General features: G+C 46.7%; 1 protein-coding gene across 1 annotated transcript in view; it reads right to left on the bottom strand.

The window, feature by feature from the left end:
• LOC142991675 (cGMP-dependent protein kinase 1-like) overlaps nt 1–15,913 on the bottom strand; it is a 78,448-nt gene that overhangs the window by 43,511 nt on the left and 19,024 nt on the right. Inside the window, exon 3 of the mRNA XM_076141770.1 lies at nt 6,149–6,262. Coding sequence (XP_075997885.1) covers nt 6,149–6,262 — 114 coding nt within the window. The remainder of the gene's footprint in view (nt 1–6,148; nt 6,263–15,913) is intronic.

The following is a 15,913-nucleotide window of genomic DNA, read 5'->3' as shown; positions in this document are numbered from 1 at the left end:
TTTATGGAACAAGGAGGCTTAGAAGGCTCTTCAAAGCCTCCGTAGTGTTCCTGTTAATGAATGCTTGGGACGTTAGGCATTACGTTGTTTTAAAAACAGAGAGTAGAAAGTGTCCCTGAGTGTGTGATGTGCACCTGTAACACCGCGTCCACACATCAAACAAACAACGATCGCCCCGACTGAGCGAATGCAATGATTACAATAAATATGAAACGAAAGTAGGAACAAATGAGGTAAATGACTGCCAGCAGAAACGGCTTTTAGTCTTTCAAACATCTGCCCGTCTGTGTGATTTCTGCTTCTGCCTTTGATTTAGCATCGGCGGTAAAAGCAGACGCTCAAACACGCTGGGCGCAAATCAGAGGGGCTCAGTGTGAACTTAAAAAGCACAGAAGCGATGGATTTGTGTGGAGGTCATGCGTGCACTTCACTTAAATCACACAGGGAAATACATTAAGATGTCCTTTCTCACTTCTTCTGAGTGCTGCATGCTCTGTGGCACTCACACACATTCTGACTGAGCAGGAGCAGGAGGAGGAGGAGGTCAGCCTCTGATAAAGACCTTAACACGCCTGCAGAAGTGGATTTAACGTCACATCACTTGGGTCTGCATTACATCACATAGTTTACCAGTCGCATTAAGTTTATTGAAAAGGATTCACAGCTTTAATCGCAGTGTAATTGTGTCATTTTTGTTCACAAAAGGGACAACACAGCCAGGATCTGATGCCTCTACCTGAGTATGAAGACACAAGAACTAAACAGAGGAAATCAGAGACACACACACACTGGCTATAGGAGCTCCTCTTCCACGCCGCCTGTTTCATGATTTAAACAGCTGCGTCTCCGCCTGCTGCACCACAGCCACGTTGTTTAACTTGGTGCTTCTCTCCAGGGAGTCAAACCCGTAACTTATCTGTTTCTGCCAAAACAACATTCACTCGCCATGGACAGGGTGAATCCTGAGACTGAGCAGACACGCTCCACACACACATACACATACACACACACACACACACACACACACTGAGAGAAAGAGAGACAGAATGAGAGACAATTTTTCCCTCTCAGACTGATTAGAAAGAGGACTATTTACTCACTCCCAGCGGAAGGAAGGATTTTTATACAGCCCAGCTATCACTCCATGACAAGGACCCTTCATGGAAGTCTCCAGAACGCCGCTGCTGCTGCTGCTGCTGCTTTGTGCGATGGGCCGATATAAAGCATTGTTTCCAGTAATGCCTGTGTGTGAATACTAATGCGCCTGTATTGTTAAACGGCGGCCCTCCGCTCTCAGTCATGCCTCATCTTGGGGCCATCGTGAGGTGAAAGGCATCGGGAGAAACTCCATCAAAACACTGCTTCATGTGCGCGTGTGTGTGTGTACTCTTCATCCAGTACACAAAGCTCCCAGCTAAGAAGACGTTTAGACCTCTAGATTCAGGATTCAACCTCCGTCGGGGGAAATTCTTAAAAGACAAATTCGGTCATGGCCTGGACGTCTGCCATCAGGGGGGAAACCAACGTCTTCCATCACATTAATTAAGACTTTCATCTTTATCTCAAGTTCACATTAGCCGGGCGAGATAGAGCAGAAATGACATATAATGGGAATCATTAGGAGAAAGGAAATGTAATTCTGAGCGAGTATCAGATGTATGTCTTGCATGTACACACACAGTCTGGTGAGCTTCCGCCTGAAGCATAGACGCCGTTTGATCCAAACGCAGCAATGCAGCAAGGGGCGATTTCTCTTAGCGTACAGTGGTTAATACTCGCCATCAAAGTGATTGGTATGGTAAAAGCTTCATGGCGGGAACAGAATGCTCTAGATCACACAATTAACTGGTTTCCTCCACAGCCAGGAGCGGGGATAAGTCACGCTGACAGGCCGACAGATAAAGACGCGCTGCAGGACGCAGCTGTAAAACGCTACGCTCCGTCGCCGCCTGGCTCTGATTGCAAATCAGTCGGTAAAATACAAGTTTGTCAGGCAGCAGCAGCAGCAGAGTTTCTGATGGTTTGATTCCCTCGTCATTTTCTGCCAGTGCCATTTTCCCTCCCTGCTGCTTTCCCTCACCACACACCCAGGCCGCTTCTCTCTGAACTCATTTCTAAATGGTGATGTGATGGCAGCGTTCAGGGGGAACGAGAGCCAAATGACCACCGAACGCCGGGAACCCATCATCATGAAAACAAAGACTTGACTGAATTCTCTCTCTCTCTCTGTCTCTCTCTTTCTGTGGGAGCGAGTGAGTGACAGCGATCGTTGCGGCTCGATATCTAAACACCCGGTCTGTTCCTCACCTGGCACTGTTCAGGCTGGCTGGGTTCTCACTATAAATTCTGAGATGATTCTTGTTTGGAAAGTATTACAGTCACGCCACGAGAACCAATCAATCTTGATCATGAGTTATGATTCCATCAGAGCCCATCAGAGTTCCTGCGACGACGTCTGGGCCCCGATTTCTTTCCCTCGCTGTTATCATTAAGATGGAGCGAGCAGATAATCCGTATCTGTGATTATGTTAGTAGTGACTGGCAATGACATCACTGAGTACAGGAAAAGCTCCAAAACAGTGTCAGAGGTGCTGAGGATGGCTGAACAACACAACAACGCCGCCGTTTTCTGATTTGGTGCCATTATACTGTCGTGTTGCATCACCACTCGGCCTTCAATTGTGTCTTTCCAGCGACGCAACGCGGCAAAGTGATTCCTGCTGCTCTCGCAAGTCGCATCATCCAGCCTTGATTGACTTCTGATGGGCTCTCAAGTCCGGGTCGTCTCACAACCGTAACCTTTTGCCGGCGTAGTGTAGCACTTTCAGTAAAAGGCCGCTATCTTTCTTATCTGTCTGAAGGCGCAGCCCGGCCGCTTTGTCTCTCTTCCCCCTGAGGACGCTCTCTTATTTTGCTGTCACCATCGCACCGCCGTCGTTTCCGCCCTCTCCAGTCTGCCTCGCACTCCCGACTCCAAGTATTTTCCGTCTTTTCTGCTCCGTCACTATCTCCCCGGCAGGTGTTAGGAAAGAAAGAGGTGAGGCGCGATATGGATTTCACAGCAAAGGGGGGATTTTCTTGACCTGAGTCTCGCCTCGCAGGCAACACTTCTTCCCTCCACAGGTTGCACATGCTCGTCCCGCCTCCCGCCTCCTTCATTTGTTAATCTATCCACCGTGGCTCTAATCCCACATTTAAGAATCCTTATCCAACCATCCAAACCCAACCCAACGGGCCTTTGATTGGCGGCGCTCGGTTGGAAGCAGAGCACAAAGCCTGGGAGTAAGTGCTGCACGAGAAGATCAACCGAGGGCAAGAAATTTCATTAAGCAGATTCATTGTGCTGGGGAAGCGCAAGCAAATGCTCATAAATGTAGGAAATGGCTGAAAGGCAGAGAGGGAGGGAGGCAGATGGAGGATTAATATCCCTGTCAGCCCCTGCAGCAAGATTGTAAAACAAAAATGCGAAGAAAGGGAAAAAAAACTAAACACAACATGAACAAATTACATTGTTGCCAGAGGATTGGGAAATTAGAATAATGCTCCAAAACTTCGCCGGGGATCAGACATCAATCAGAGCATAAAGCAGAGGAACGCAGAGAGACTTCTGTGTGTGTGTGTGTGTGTGTGTGTGTGTGTGTGATTCAGTTTATCTCAGTGATTCAGCTTCTGTCTCTGAGCCAGTTGAGAACAGTTGTTTTTATTTATGTTTGTAGTTTGATTTGTTTCCTTCTGATATCGCTCACTGACTGTAAACGGTCTAAACGTCTCACATGTCAGCATTCAGGACCAACGGTTGAGTTATCCATGAAAACAAACCTTCCTCCTCCATCTGACACAACCTTTCCCCCCTGCGCCCCCTACTGGCATGGAGTGGCATGAATAAGAATTTCCGTACTTTGTGTTTGTTCGCCGCCCTGTTTGCTGTTTTCTTATCTACAGGACAGATCTGAGCTTCTGAAGGCTCCAGCTGTTTTATGTAAAACCCCACACTCTTAGACTCTTTTCATCACTGTTGCAGCTTTTTGAACTGTGTTGTTTACTGCCAAATTCCTCTTCAAAAACCACAGTACAAAAACCTCTGCTGCGCCCACCTCTTGTCGCTCCTGATTGCTCCGGCTCTACTGATTGACTTTGCAAATGACACAAATAAACCCACTCCGCCAAACAAGCCATTACACATAATGGCTCCTAATTGTTCCTACACTTTTCACTCTCAGACGCGGCTAGCAATAATGTTATTACGTGTTGCGCTAACCTAGCATTTGAAGGGCCGCGGCGACGGTGGGGATTTCACGGCAGAGCTCCTCATTAGCATGTTCAACATCTAAATTCTGATTAGTCATTCATATGGCTGAGAAGCTCATGCAGCGTAAGTGGGAATTACACAGAGAAGCTACACTCCGACAGGCTTCCGTGCAGATACGACTTGATTGGATACTAAACCCTGCTTGCACACTTCATCTAGAAGCCGCGGGACCCATTAGCGGAGACGCTGCTTGGCGTCCCCGCTAATGTGCCAGCTGAATTCCACGCTACATTCTGGCGCGGAGACGTAGGCAGAAGCAGACGACCACCCTCCCCGCCGGTGCCAGCGTCACTGTGGGTCTGAAGTGTAGGTAAACACACTTCCCCTCCGTGTAGACAATTACATCACTTCTTCCATGCAGCGTTTTTATGGGGCGGACAGCTCAGCGACAGGAATGAAAGCTCAGTTGTGGAGAAGCGGCGGGGGAGACGGCTTGGCAGGGGGCGGCAGGTAAAAGGACATACTGAGACGAGACCCGCGCTGTGGGAAACGTTCATGTTTGATCCCTGCAGAGATGGCGGGGCTCGCTATGGGGTCCTGTTGCCATAGCAACGGTGTGGGGTGTTTCTTCAGGTTGGAAAGGATTGAAGGATCTGAGCCGGGGTCAGCAGGGGTGACGCAACCTTTCCACCGCCATCTTCCTCCCGCCCGGCCCTCTTCTTCCCTCCCGCCGCTTTCTCCGGACGACCGCCGTCGCCCTTCACACTCCCCTGGGTCACGTATCGATCGCTGGAATTATCGAACTGTTTATCATGTGTGGAATTGTTTACACGGGTCAATAGCAATCATGTCAACAAGAGTGTGTGTGTGTGTGTGTAGTGGGCGAGTGAAGTGCCTCAATCAAGAAGTTCCTGACCTGCGCTCATTAATTTCACTCTGTCAGGCGTTCTCACGTGCATGCATGCTTCACCCTGCGGCCTCAGCTGGGTGTGTGTGTGTGTGTGTGTGTGTGTGTGTGTGTCATTAGTATTGCATCCGAACACACGTTTACAGCTGTTTCTCGGTTCCTCTGCCACACATAAACACTCATTTTTCATCCTGTAACTTCCAGCACACGAGTTCTCAAATGTCCACGCTCTCTCACCGCCATCTGTCCTCCTCCACTCCCGCTCTCTCGCTCGCTCGCTCGCTCACGACGCCGTACTCTGTTCCGCCTCTACTTTACTCTCCAGTCTGAGAGGCCACCTACTCACCTACTGTGCATCCTTCATCGCCGCAGCTTTGACACACGAGACGGCAGAGGCGGTCAACCCTGCGGTCCGGCTCGCTCCCGGTCTAACAAGCAGCTTAGCCGGAGCGTTGGTGAAAGCACGGGATGATGGCAGAACTGAACAGGACCGACACGGCTTCACATTAACATGCAGGTGTGTGTCGTACATCTGCTTACATGTTTGACTGTAAACGGCTCTGAAAACAGGCAAACCAGCACAGAGAGGGGAGAGGAATGTTGTTCTATTTACAATGTTAAGGTTTTCTTCCTGCTGAAAGTCGTTCTAAAATCCCCCAAATAATAGAGACATGTGGCTTTCCTGCAGCTCTGAGAGATGGACGCTGCATTTGCATAACAGGCAGACAGGAACGACTCTTCACAATGAGCACTTCTGCTTCTGAATACACTTTACTGCTAAAATGTCTTTACTTCTATTTTAGATTGTGATGTGTGTGTGTGTGTGCCTGTGCGTGTGCGTGTGCGTGTGTGTGTGTGTGTGAACAGGTGTTATTATCTCCATGTCCCCCTTTTCTGTCACCTGGAGAACTTGCAGATATTCAACAAACACACACACACCCACACGGGGTTGAGCACTTTGGGATGTGTTTCAGGTGCCTGTGCAGACTCACTCTTGACAGTGGCGGTCCTGGTGCAGTTGTAGAGGATAGCCAGCTCTCCAAACACCTTCCCTGGCCCCATGGTGCAGAGCTTCAGGCTCTCCTTTGTCACCTCCACTTTCCCGTCTGAAACACACGCAGACAGAAACACACAAGTCATTAAGGGTAATGTTATTGAAAATTACACATTTATTTTCCTGACTGACTCATTATCTGCCTCAGTTCTTCCCCGCTATTCCCAAAAGCGTGCGGCAAACTGAATTCCTTGTATGAAATGGAGTGTGTGGCGAGCCTGAGGGCTTCTGCGTCATTTTTGGGGGCAACCAGCCAGAGCGCTCGACTCACTGGGTTAGAAAAAGGTAAGATTATATTGCCATGTGCTTCTAAGGGCCACTGGCGTCCTCCCAGGCTCTGTGCACGGCCCTGTTAAATGGCTCCGCTATCAACAGGAGCAGAATCAACTGGGCCATGAGCTCATCAGAGGCTCTTCAATCCTCTAAGATCGATACACTGGACGTGCAAATACACTTAAGTCACTTCTGCTCTCTCTCTCTGCAGCAAACTGAGTGAAAACAGATCACTTTAGGTCCCGTCTCTGTCTCAGCCCGGCTCAGACCCGAGGTGGCAAAGATGTCCACCAATCGCCCCTGTTAAGGATGAAAAGGGCATAAAATGCTAAAATACATATGACATTTAGAATTCAAATTACTATAAAAACAAATTTGCAAGAGATTGAAAAGGAGAGCAGGAGAGTGAAAAGAGGAGCGGGGGTGAGGGCGAGGGTGCAGGAGAGCACATCTGTAATGTCAATAAGCTGTTGAGCTCCTGACTCTGACTAGCCGTCAGGGAGAGAGGAGCATGAAATGACTGGAGATGTTCTCACAATCACCGTTTCCTCCTCTTCCTCTTCACTTTGGTTCCCAGTGTGCCTCTGGAACATAAACTCCTCGGCTATAAGATAATAAAAAGTGACGGTTTCAATTTAGTGCTGTTCCCGCTAAACAATACTCCCTCATCCTTCAATGAATTCCCATAACACTGAGGAGTTTCTTAACCGCAAAACCTCAAGCTAAATTCACTTAAGCCAGCTGAATGTGACTTGGTCAGCAGAAGAGGGAGGAGAGGGAGAGGAGGAAGGGGGGTCAGAGTGTTTAGACAAGCCTCATCATGGACGTATGCTTTCCTGGAAACTCAACGTACCGGCGGGACTATAAGTCAAATTTACAGAGGGAAAAGAAGAGCAGAGAAAGGAGTTAATGTGAGCGCTGAACTGAAACAATATGGCAGCATGATAAGGGGAAAGAAGAGTCATCCTCTGAGGAAACGTTTCACACTTTATCTCCACAGACGCTGAGTAAGATGGATTACCAAAACTCCTCTATTGTAAACTTTTGTAAACAATCACAGATGACTGAGACACTGAGGAGAAGGGTTTCAGCTCCCAAACATGCGTCACCGTCTCAGCGTCGACCCCCCGAGCCCCCGAGCCCCTCCCCCACCCCTCCAAACACACACACCACCCCGCTGTTTCATCTGCTCCCGCTCCACAGTCGCTGCCGAGTCACAGCCTTGCTGTTAAAACGCTCCTCCGTCGTCAAACGAATGGAGAAACAGCTGGAGACTCCAAAATAAATAAATGAAACACGCCGAGATTTCAGAGCTAAAAAAAGCAGCATTCAGATTCTTGAACAACGGAGCTCTTGTGAACTTTTTTCTGTTATTGTTATCGGCTTCTTCCCCCCTCAGGGCCTTCGCCCGCCCACTCGCCACCTCCGACCCCTCCGATGATGAATCTCACATCGACCCGTCTGCCAACAACACAAGATAAGAATTCATACCGCTGACATCACCGAGCGTCTCACCGCAGTTATTTCTTACTGTCAGACGCCAGGGACGCCACAGAACAGGAAGGGAACATTGTCATTTTAAACCTCAGCTGTGTTCCTGTATGCATGTGGGTGTTTATGTTTATCAAACTTATGCAAATGTATTCACATCTGCTTTATTCTCCATAATTATTCAGTTTGGCTTTAAATTAAATCTGCTCTGAGATCAAACAGGTGTGTTGCTGTATTCTAATCTATTATTTGGTTTGTTTATGTTTAAAACCTGAGACAGACTGACTTAATGTGGATGTATAGGCGTAACTTTGATGAATACAAGTTTCAAAACTGAGATAACAGCTCAACAATAATCACACATAAGCAAATTAACAAAGCTCCTCTTGGTTTATCTTCATTTTCTTCATCTTCTCGGCAAAACAATGTTGTTGCTTTCATCCTCCTAAAATAGATCCACATCCTGTGCAGAGAGAGAGAGAGAGGGTGTTTCTCAGGAAGCAGGACCCCCCTCTCGCACAAACGCTGCATCTTTACATGAGCCGAAGTCGAGTGTTGGGACCGTGAGAATGTCGCCTCGCTCACAAAGCCACACCGCGTTTCAAGGATCCTAGAATGTCAGCGCATTGATGTTTAGATGCAGAGAATTCTATATGTTCATCTATTATACATCATTAGTGCCTGATTCAAAAGACCACCAGAGGATGAAGGTTTGGTTTAAAAGTCACAGTGGCTATAATCATTAAGCTGCAAAAAAAGTCAACTGACAAAACTAATGACAAAGAGAGAGGTAATCAATGAATGCAGGCGCTCTGATCAAAGTGAGCAGTGAATGGCAGCCCACCCAATGATCCAATTAACACGACTCTACCAACAGGCTTCTTTCAGATAATCATTCAGGGATTCGCAAATATTTGCACACAACAAACACACAAACACACACACACAAAGGCAGACGACCCAAATGCAAGCGAGTTTTCATTTCCCGTTGTACTCATATCTACTTTATTACTCTTGCTATATTAGTGCAGATGTAAATTCACCCGTCATATGTGAGCGCTATTCAGATCTCATTCAAATAACAGAGACAAACACACACACACACACACACACACACACACACACACACACACACACACACACACACACTGCTGTTGGGAAGTCGATCTTAAATTTCCCCAAGGAGATGAACAAAGTATCTATCTATCTATCTATCTCCCCCCCCTCTCTCTCTCTCTCTCTTTCTCTCTCTCTCTTTCTCTCTCTCTCTCTCTCTCTCTCTCTCTCTCTCGCTATTAAAGCCTTAAACGTATTAATCTTAACTATATTTTAAACAAATTAGAATTTATAATATGATAAGATTGTGGCTATCATAAGATTGGCGCTCACACACTTAATGATGCAGCGAGAAAACACTTCATATTCCCTGTTCTGTCTTTAATGAGCTACAGTTGGAACATTAACTGTCTGATAAATAACTGTGCATTAAATTGTGTCCTGTCCTAATGTTCTCCTGAGCAGGCTGGCAGGGGGCCCACAGTCTGCTTAAGGCCCCTGAAAGACAGAGGCCCGGCCCTGCCCTCCAACATGTACCAGCTGCTCCACACTCAGATGGGCGATAAAATGTGAGGAAGAGGAAGAAAGTGCAAATTGAAGGAAGCGCTGCCATGCTAACTAAGACCGGGGCTGATGAATCACAGCGCGTCCCGTCCTCCCTCAGGCTGTGTAGCTGTGTGTAGCTGTGTGTGGTTGTGTGTGGCTGTGTGTAGCGTTGCGGATCATTTGAAATGCACACACGGCAGCGAGTGTGACACGGCGGGGCGTCGGGTCAGAGCTCCGAGCGGACTCCTCTCTTGCCGCGTCCATGTCGGATGAGATTCTGGCTACGTTCCAAATCAACAAGCTGCAGCGATTTGAGTCGATGTCACCGCGGAGGAAACACACGCAAATGTGCTCCGACTCACCGCGGCAAACAAATCATTTACCTCTGGAGGAGATCTGATACCACAGCTCCGTTTAACATGATTACATCGCTGATAAAGTCTTTTTCATAATGAGTCGTACTTGTTGTGCTCCTGCAGGCTGAATGCAACACGAGCCGTCTCTGCCGCCTCTAACCTGAATGCAGCAGAAGGATGTGTGCTCTCTCCCTAAGCATGGTGACTTTCAAGCTGCGGCAGCGTCTATAAATACAGTCTCAGGGGTCAGGCGCTGGCTTCGGTTTGATTCGTCCTCGATGGAAGATTTTATGTTTGTGAAACGGCACAAAATGGACGTTGAGAGACAGGATGTGAGAGAGTACAAATCCCTCGGAGGGTAACATGCAACCTCCGTCCCATCTTGATGGACCCTCTGCTTCTTCCGCCCGCCGCTCAGAGGTTAGATTACCCCGATACCAAGTCGTAACCTTGTCCATTAGGGCCGCAGAGGAGGAGGACCGATACGGGATCAAACGCAACATCTGTGTCATCCTGTTCCCACTGGGTGAAAACAAGGCCATTACTGCTGGAGTTACTGGTGGTGGAACATCTCAAGTTGATCCTTAATTCAGATAAACAATGATATAGCCACATAATTGGGATTTGGAAGGGAAGCGGCGGTAAATCCAGTGACTGTGTCTGGTTTTTATGGAGAGGAGAAGAGAAAGGGAGAGAGAGACTGGAATCGATTGATGCCAGGGTTTGGAAATGTTTAGAGTTCACCAGCTGCTTTATGGACTTGTTCAGGCTCTTTGCGTAAATTACAGGTTGAGGTCTGAAAACACAGACTGAAAAGAACACAAAGGGCACAGCGTGACACAGCTGAGAACCCGTGAACCAACACTCTGAGAGAACATCCAAACATGTCAAAACTAAGAAAAACAGATTTCAAGGCAAATTTCACAATTCTGGAATTCAAAGTCATTGAAAAAAATGTTCAAAGTCGATGTTTCCATGGTCACAGGTGTCCGGGAAATGAATGGCAAACATGGAAGGAATTTATTGGGTTATTCTTAATAGAAGGCAATTCCTCCTGACCACAGAACTGAGACCGAGTTCAGCTGAGAGAGTTTGTTTTACCAAACGCCCTCAAGCACAACTCATACATTACTCTGTCTCCAAGTCACTGACAAAACAAGCTCAGACTGTGAGGGGAGAGGGAGAGGGAGAGAGAGAGAGGCAGAGAGAAAGAGAGAGAGTGGGAGAGAGAGAGATGTAGATGATGATGAAGACGAGTTATTAATGAAGGCAGATTGCTCAGAACGGGCGACACTTCTCATTTAAGGACTCGGGAGTGACGGTCGCCTTGTGAATTCTTATTTTTGTCCTCCCACTCGTCGCCATGTGAGGTGCTTGTCAGCGCAGCACACAGGTTGAACATTTTGCACTGTGACATTTTGATTTCCACCGTATAATTTCCAGCTTTGACGCCTCGGAGCAAAAGCATTTCGCAGCACTGCTCTAACCTCCCTCCCTCTCTCTCTCCCTCCCTCCCTCTCCCTTCCTCCCCCCATCTCTGCCACCCTCCCTCTCTCCCTCCCTCCCCTCTCCCTCTCTGCCACCCTCCCTTTCGCAGGCGTATCGGCGCTCCCACGCGCTGACAGCGAGGAACTCACATCGATGAGAGTAAACACACCTAGAGCTCGTTGTGCCGATCCATGACACAGCAAGAGTTGATGAAGATTGGCAGGAATGTGTTACACTGTGCACAACGAGGTGCACTTTATTTCAAAACTGTTGCAAAAACCCATGGTTCCGGTTCTGCTCTCCTTTGCAGCAGCACCACTGAGCACACTGAGTGAAGCACACGCCACCTCTACAAAGTCCTGCCGCTGGTCAGATTTCACTAATGGGCTTAGAGGTGAAGTTCACCAAGCGGTTTCTGCCTGCCTTTGTCTAAAAGGCTAAATTTGGGCGAGATTGTGCATCGTTTGTATTTCCACAGTATCACTGAGGGGTGCAGAAAAAAAGAAATCGAATATGAAAAGGTTGCCAGGCGGGGATTCATTAAGGACGCCATATCGCTTTGCATATCAATTTGCGTCCCGCGAGGAACCGCTGTTAGAATCGACACACTGTATACCAACCAGTCCGAGGTCTTTGGTGTACAGTCAAGTACTCAAGCGTCTCCTCAACTGAAACTCGCCAACACAGAGCTGACTTGAAACGGGTCACGGCCATCTGGTAGAAATACTTCAACTCTGTTTCTCAGATTTCATGTTTTTCAATCAGCTTGGTGTGGCAGATGGCTCTAATTACTACAGTACCCTTGAACCCAGCGGAGGTTGCTATGGAGAACGTGCCAGCCAGAGGTGGAATTCTGAACGCTCCATCAGCGTCATCAGGAAATGAACACTACAGCATATCTTAGCTGAATTCATAAGAAAATAATCGGGAAACTCAAAGGGAAATAGATTTGGAGAAGATTTATATACAGAGTCGGGTAGCCGCGTTTGCCTCTAAGAGACGCAGACGGAGCCAAGAACACTTCCACCCTCACCGGAGAGGAACAGACGGAAGCCGCTTTCAGGCTTTTCGAGGGAAGTCCAAGTCGACCCGGATCTCTCAAAATTCCAGTCTCAATCAAAGTTTGTCTATCAAGTCTCCAGTCTGTGAAAGTGTTACAAAAAGGGGAATCGAAAGTCAAGTCTCCGATCTTCTTGAGTCATTCGGGGTTCTGCTGTTGTCCGTTGCCATGACGCGATGACGCCTCCAGACCATTTTAGTTACAATTGTATAGATCTGTGGAAAAAGGAAGCAGCAATCGCGGCTTCTCTCTCTCTCTCTTTTTTTTACCGCCGCAGTCAATGACAATCCAATCCCACAATGTGATTGCTGCCTTTGTTCTGTTTTCTGGCTCCTGCTGAACTGAGCGCCTGTGATTGAACTGCAGAGTCGCCCCTGAATCAGCACACCGGTCCAGGGGAAAGTCTCAAATCCTCGCCCTTGCAACTTAATCTGATCACTAAAGAGGCAGAGAATTAAAGAACCGGAACAAAATCTCTGCCGTTCCTTCAGCTTATCGCATTCTTATGGTTAATCTGGTCACAAACAATTACCTACTTACAAATCTGGGGATTCTACAATGAATCTAAGTCTATTATCCACTCCTAGCTCTATTTGATCTCCAGTAACTCCTGAGTCAATGATGTCATCGCCACTGGCTTGCATCGTCTCTCTCAGTCTTCTCCGAAGAAAACCAAAACCAATCATATCAAATAAAGATAAGCTGCTTGGATTTTGGTGTGAAATTGGGTGCTCATCGCTATGGCAACCCTTTGACTTTTACACAGCAATGTATAATTTCATGAACTATATTAGCCTGAGCAAGTTAGTCTGACTCAAGAGTAAAGTCCCCGGCCTGAAGTCTAAATTCCTCCCGTCAGTTTGTTCATTAATGTTCTAATGCTTAGTCTGTTCCATCCTCACCGTCGCCGCTGATTACGGCTGCCGTGGTGACAGGCTGATTGATCGTGCGGGTAGGGGGGCAGTGAAAAATTATCATTTTATATTCAGAGACCAAATCACTGAGTCGTAATTAGCAGTTAGCTTTGATGCCTCGTGTGTGTTCACTTCTCTTTTATTTCCATTCTTCTTCTTCTTCTTCTTCTTCTCTCCATTTATTCAGCCCCGACTTAATTAGACGGCGTCACCGATAGAGCGCAGATTAATGCGGCATCTCAAGCACGACAATAAAGGCCCCTCTTTTCATTTCCGCAGCCCCGGTTTTCATCTCTGCCGCCTGCCAGCTCCCCGCCGGCCGTGCAGGCAACCTGAATTCCCTGTCAAGGCCTGTCAGAGCGCCGGCCAGGCCGCCGACACACACGGTTACACACTATGAACAAACAAACAACAGACTCTTTCGGTACCTGCCAGAACGCTTGGATAATACAGATGTACAAACACTGAACTGTGACGCCTTATTGGGATAGAAGTTAATCACACAACACCAGGTAGAATTTAAAAACCCTATATGACTTTAACTCAACACTTTTCTATCAACTCAGTGAAGTTTAAGTACTGATGTCAACATGCATTGATCGCAAATGTTGGTTCATTTACTCTTTTTCCAATTTGATGTTCTGAGCAAATTCTCTAACCGCCTTGATTGTTATACAACGTGTTGAAAACCCACTGAGTAATATAAGAAAAATCATTGTTATTGAGCTTAAAGCTGCAATCTGCAAAGAAAAACCCACAAAAATATTCTTATTATTATCTGTAGCACAATTGCTTCAAAGGAACTGGACTCACTTTGTCTTGAAATCACTTTTCCACACATCCAAAAGGCTCACTCAGTTCAATCAGAGTCAGGCAGTAAAGCCGGCCGGCTACCTGGGTACCCTGGGAGATAAGGGGCTTTTTCATCACACAAACGTACTGAGCTGTGTTAATTTTTGATCAAATGAGCAGATAACTATGACTTTAAGTCTTTAAACCAACACTGATCCATCAAAGGCTGAAAATCTGCCCCAGGCTTTGACCCGGCAACAGCAACACGCTCCTCCAGTACATGTGTCTTTATACACCAACACTACACACACACACACACACACACACACACAAACAAGGTCATTTTGCAGCAGCGACTTCACACTACACATTTTGACATACGTCTCGTTTCATTTCTCATTTTTTACTTTTCTGTTTCCATAGAAACAGTTATGTAGCCTGCCGGTTCCAGCAACAAAGCCCACGTTCGGCAACCAGGGGAGTCGTGTTCCATCCCCACTGTGAGAGCAACAGAGCAACGCAGCCAGAGTGGAAATCCACGCAAAAGTGGAAAAACTTCCAAATGAGGCTTCATTGAAGTCGACGCTCATCAATTTTCAATGTTGATATATTATTGATAAGTTCTGTTCTTTTCGTTTATGCTTCCTGGAGTTGTGTTCATGGCTGAGGAGCAGCGGAGGCCAGACACAGTTTGTTTTTCCTTTAAAAATCAATCGTATAAACCTCTGTTGTGGAAAAGCAAATGGAAATATATTGGATGAAATTTTGAAAATGTGAAGGATGTTCTTTTGTTGACATTTCCAGAAGCTTTGTCACATTCTTCTCTCAGGGTGACGTGACTCCATGGAGATATGGAGGATCTGTTTGCTGCTTTAACAGTGACAACCAATCACCAAAGCTGAGATTTGTTTGCTTTCTTATATAATTCATGGCTTAGTAAAAGACAAGCAGGGAACATCACATCCAGCTTCCATCTTTGTTTGAACTTAACAACACGAATCTACCAAAACTTTTCCCCGACTTTTCTGTGATTCTCTAGCTACAGCATCTACACTTGCTACACACAAACTAAAGGAAACAAACTGCTGCAAAGTGAATCAAAAGCTCCTAACATCAACACCGACCTCAAGTCTTCACTCTTTCTCATATTATCTCAATGAGATATGAGGAGCATAAGCAGACATCATCTGGCCCCGCCAGCTAGCGCCAGTCTAGCAAGTCAGTCGCCGAATGAAAAGAAGATAATGTCTCATAGCAACAGACTCAACCTGCTTTCCTGAGGCGACACTGGAGATTTAAAGGAAGTAGAAACATCCAAGTTGTTTTTGCCTCTCAGGTTTTAGCTAAATTTGTCAACATGAAGATCATTCCAAGACTTTTTCTAGATTTTTCTAAATATTTTCACGGCTCAATTTTGCCATTTCCAGGATTTTCCAGGATTCCAGGATCGTAGAAATCCGTTTTGATCCAGGAGACATTGAGGAACTAAACAGTGACATCAAATTAAGTGCTGATAGTTCTCTCTGATGTCTCACATAATCGTGTATTCCGGTCCGGCCAGTGCTTCCCTTTGAGAAGGACAATATCTTTAATCTGTGACTCACAATAAATCAATACAAAAGAGAAGAAAAAGAAAATAGAAGAAAAAACATTACATCAAAGGTCCAAACTGGCGTGCTACACAGCTGTTACCATAGAAACAAAAAAATTGAAAAACGAGAAGTGAA

The sequence above is a fragment of the Genypterus blacodes genome, unplaced genomic scaffold, assembly GCF_046128005.1.
Source record: "Genypterus blacodes isolate CSIRO-AG114 ecotype Tasmania unplaced genomic scaffold, CSIRO-AGI_Gbla_v1 ptg000020l_1, whole genome shotgun sequence".
In the NCBI taxonomy this organism is placed as follows: Eukaryota; Metazoa; Chordata; class Actinopteri; order Ophidiiformes; family Ophidiidae; genus Genypterus; species Genypterus blacodes.
This window is presented reverse-complemented; position numbering and strand designations above follow the sequence as displayed.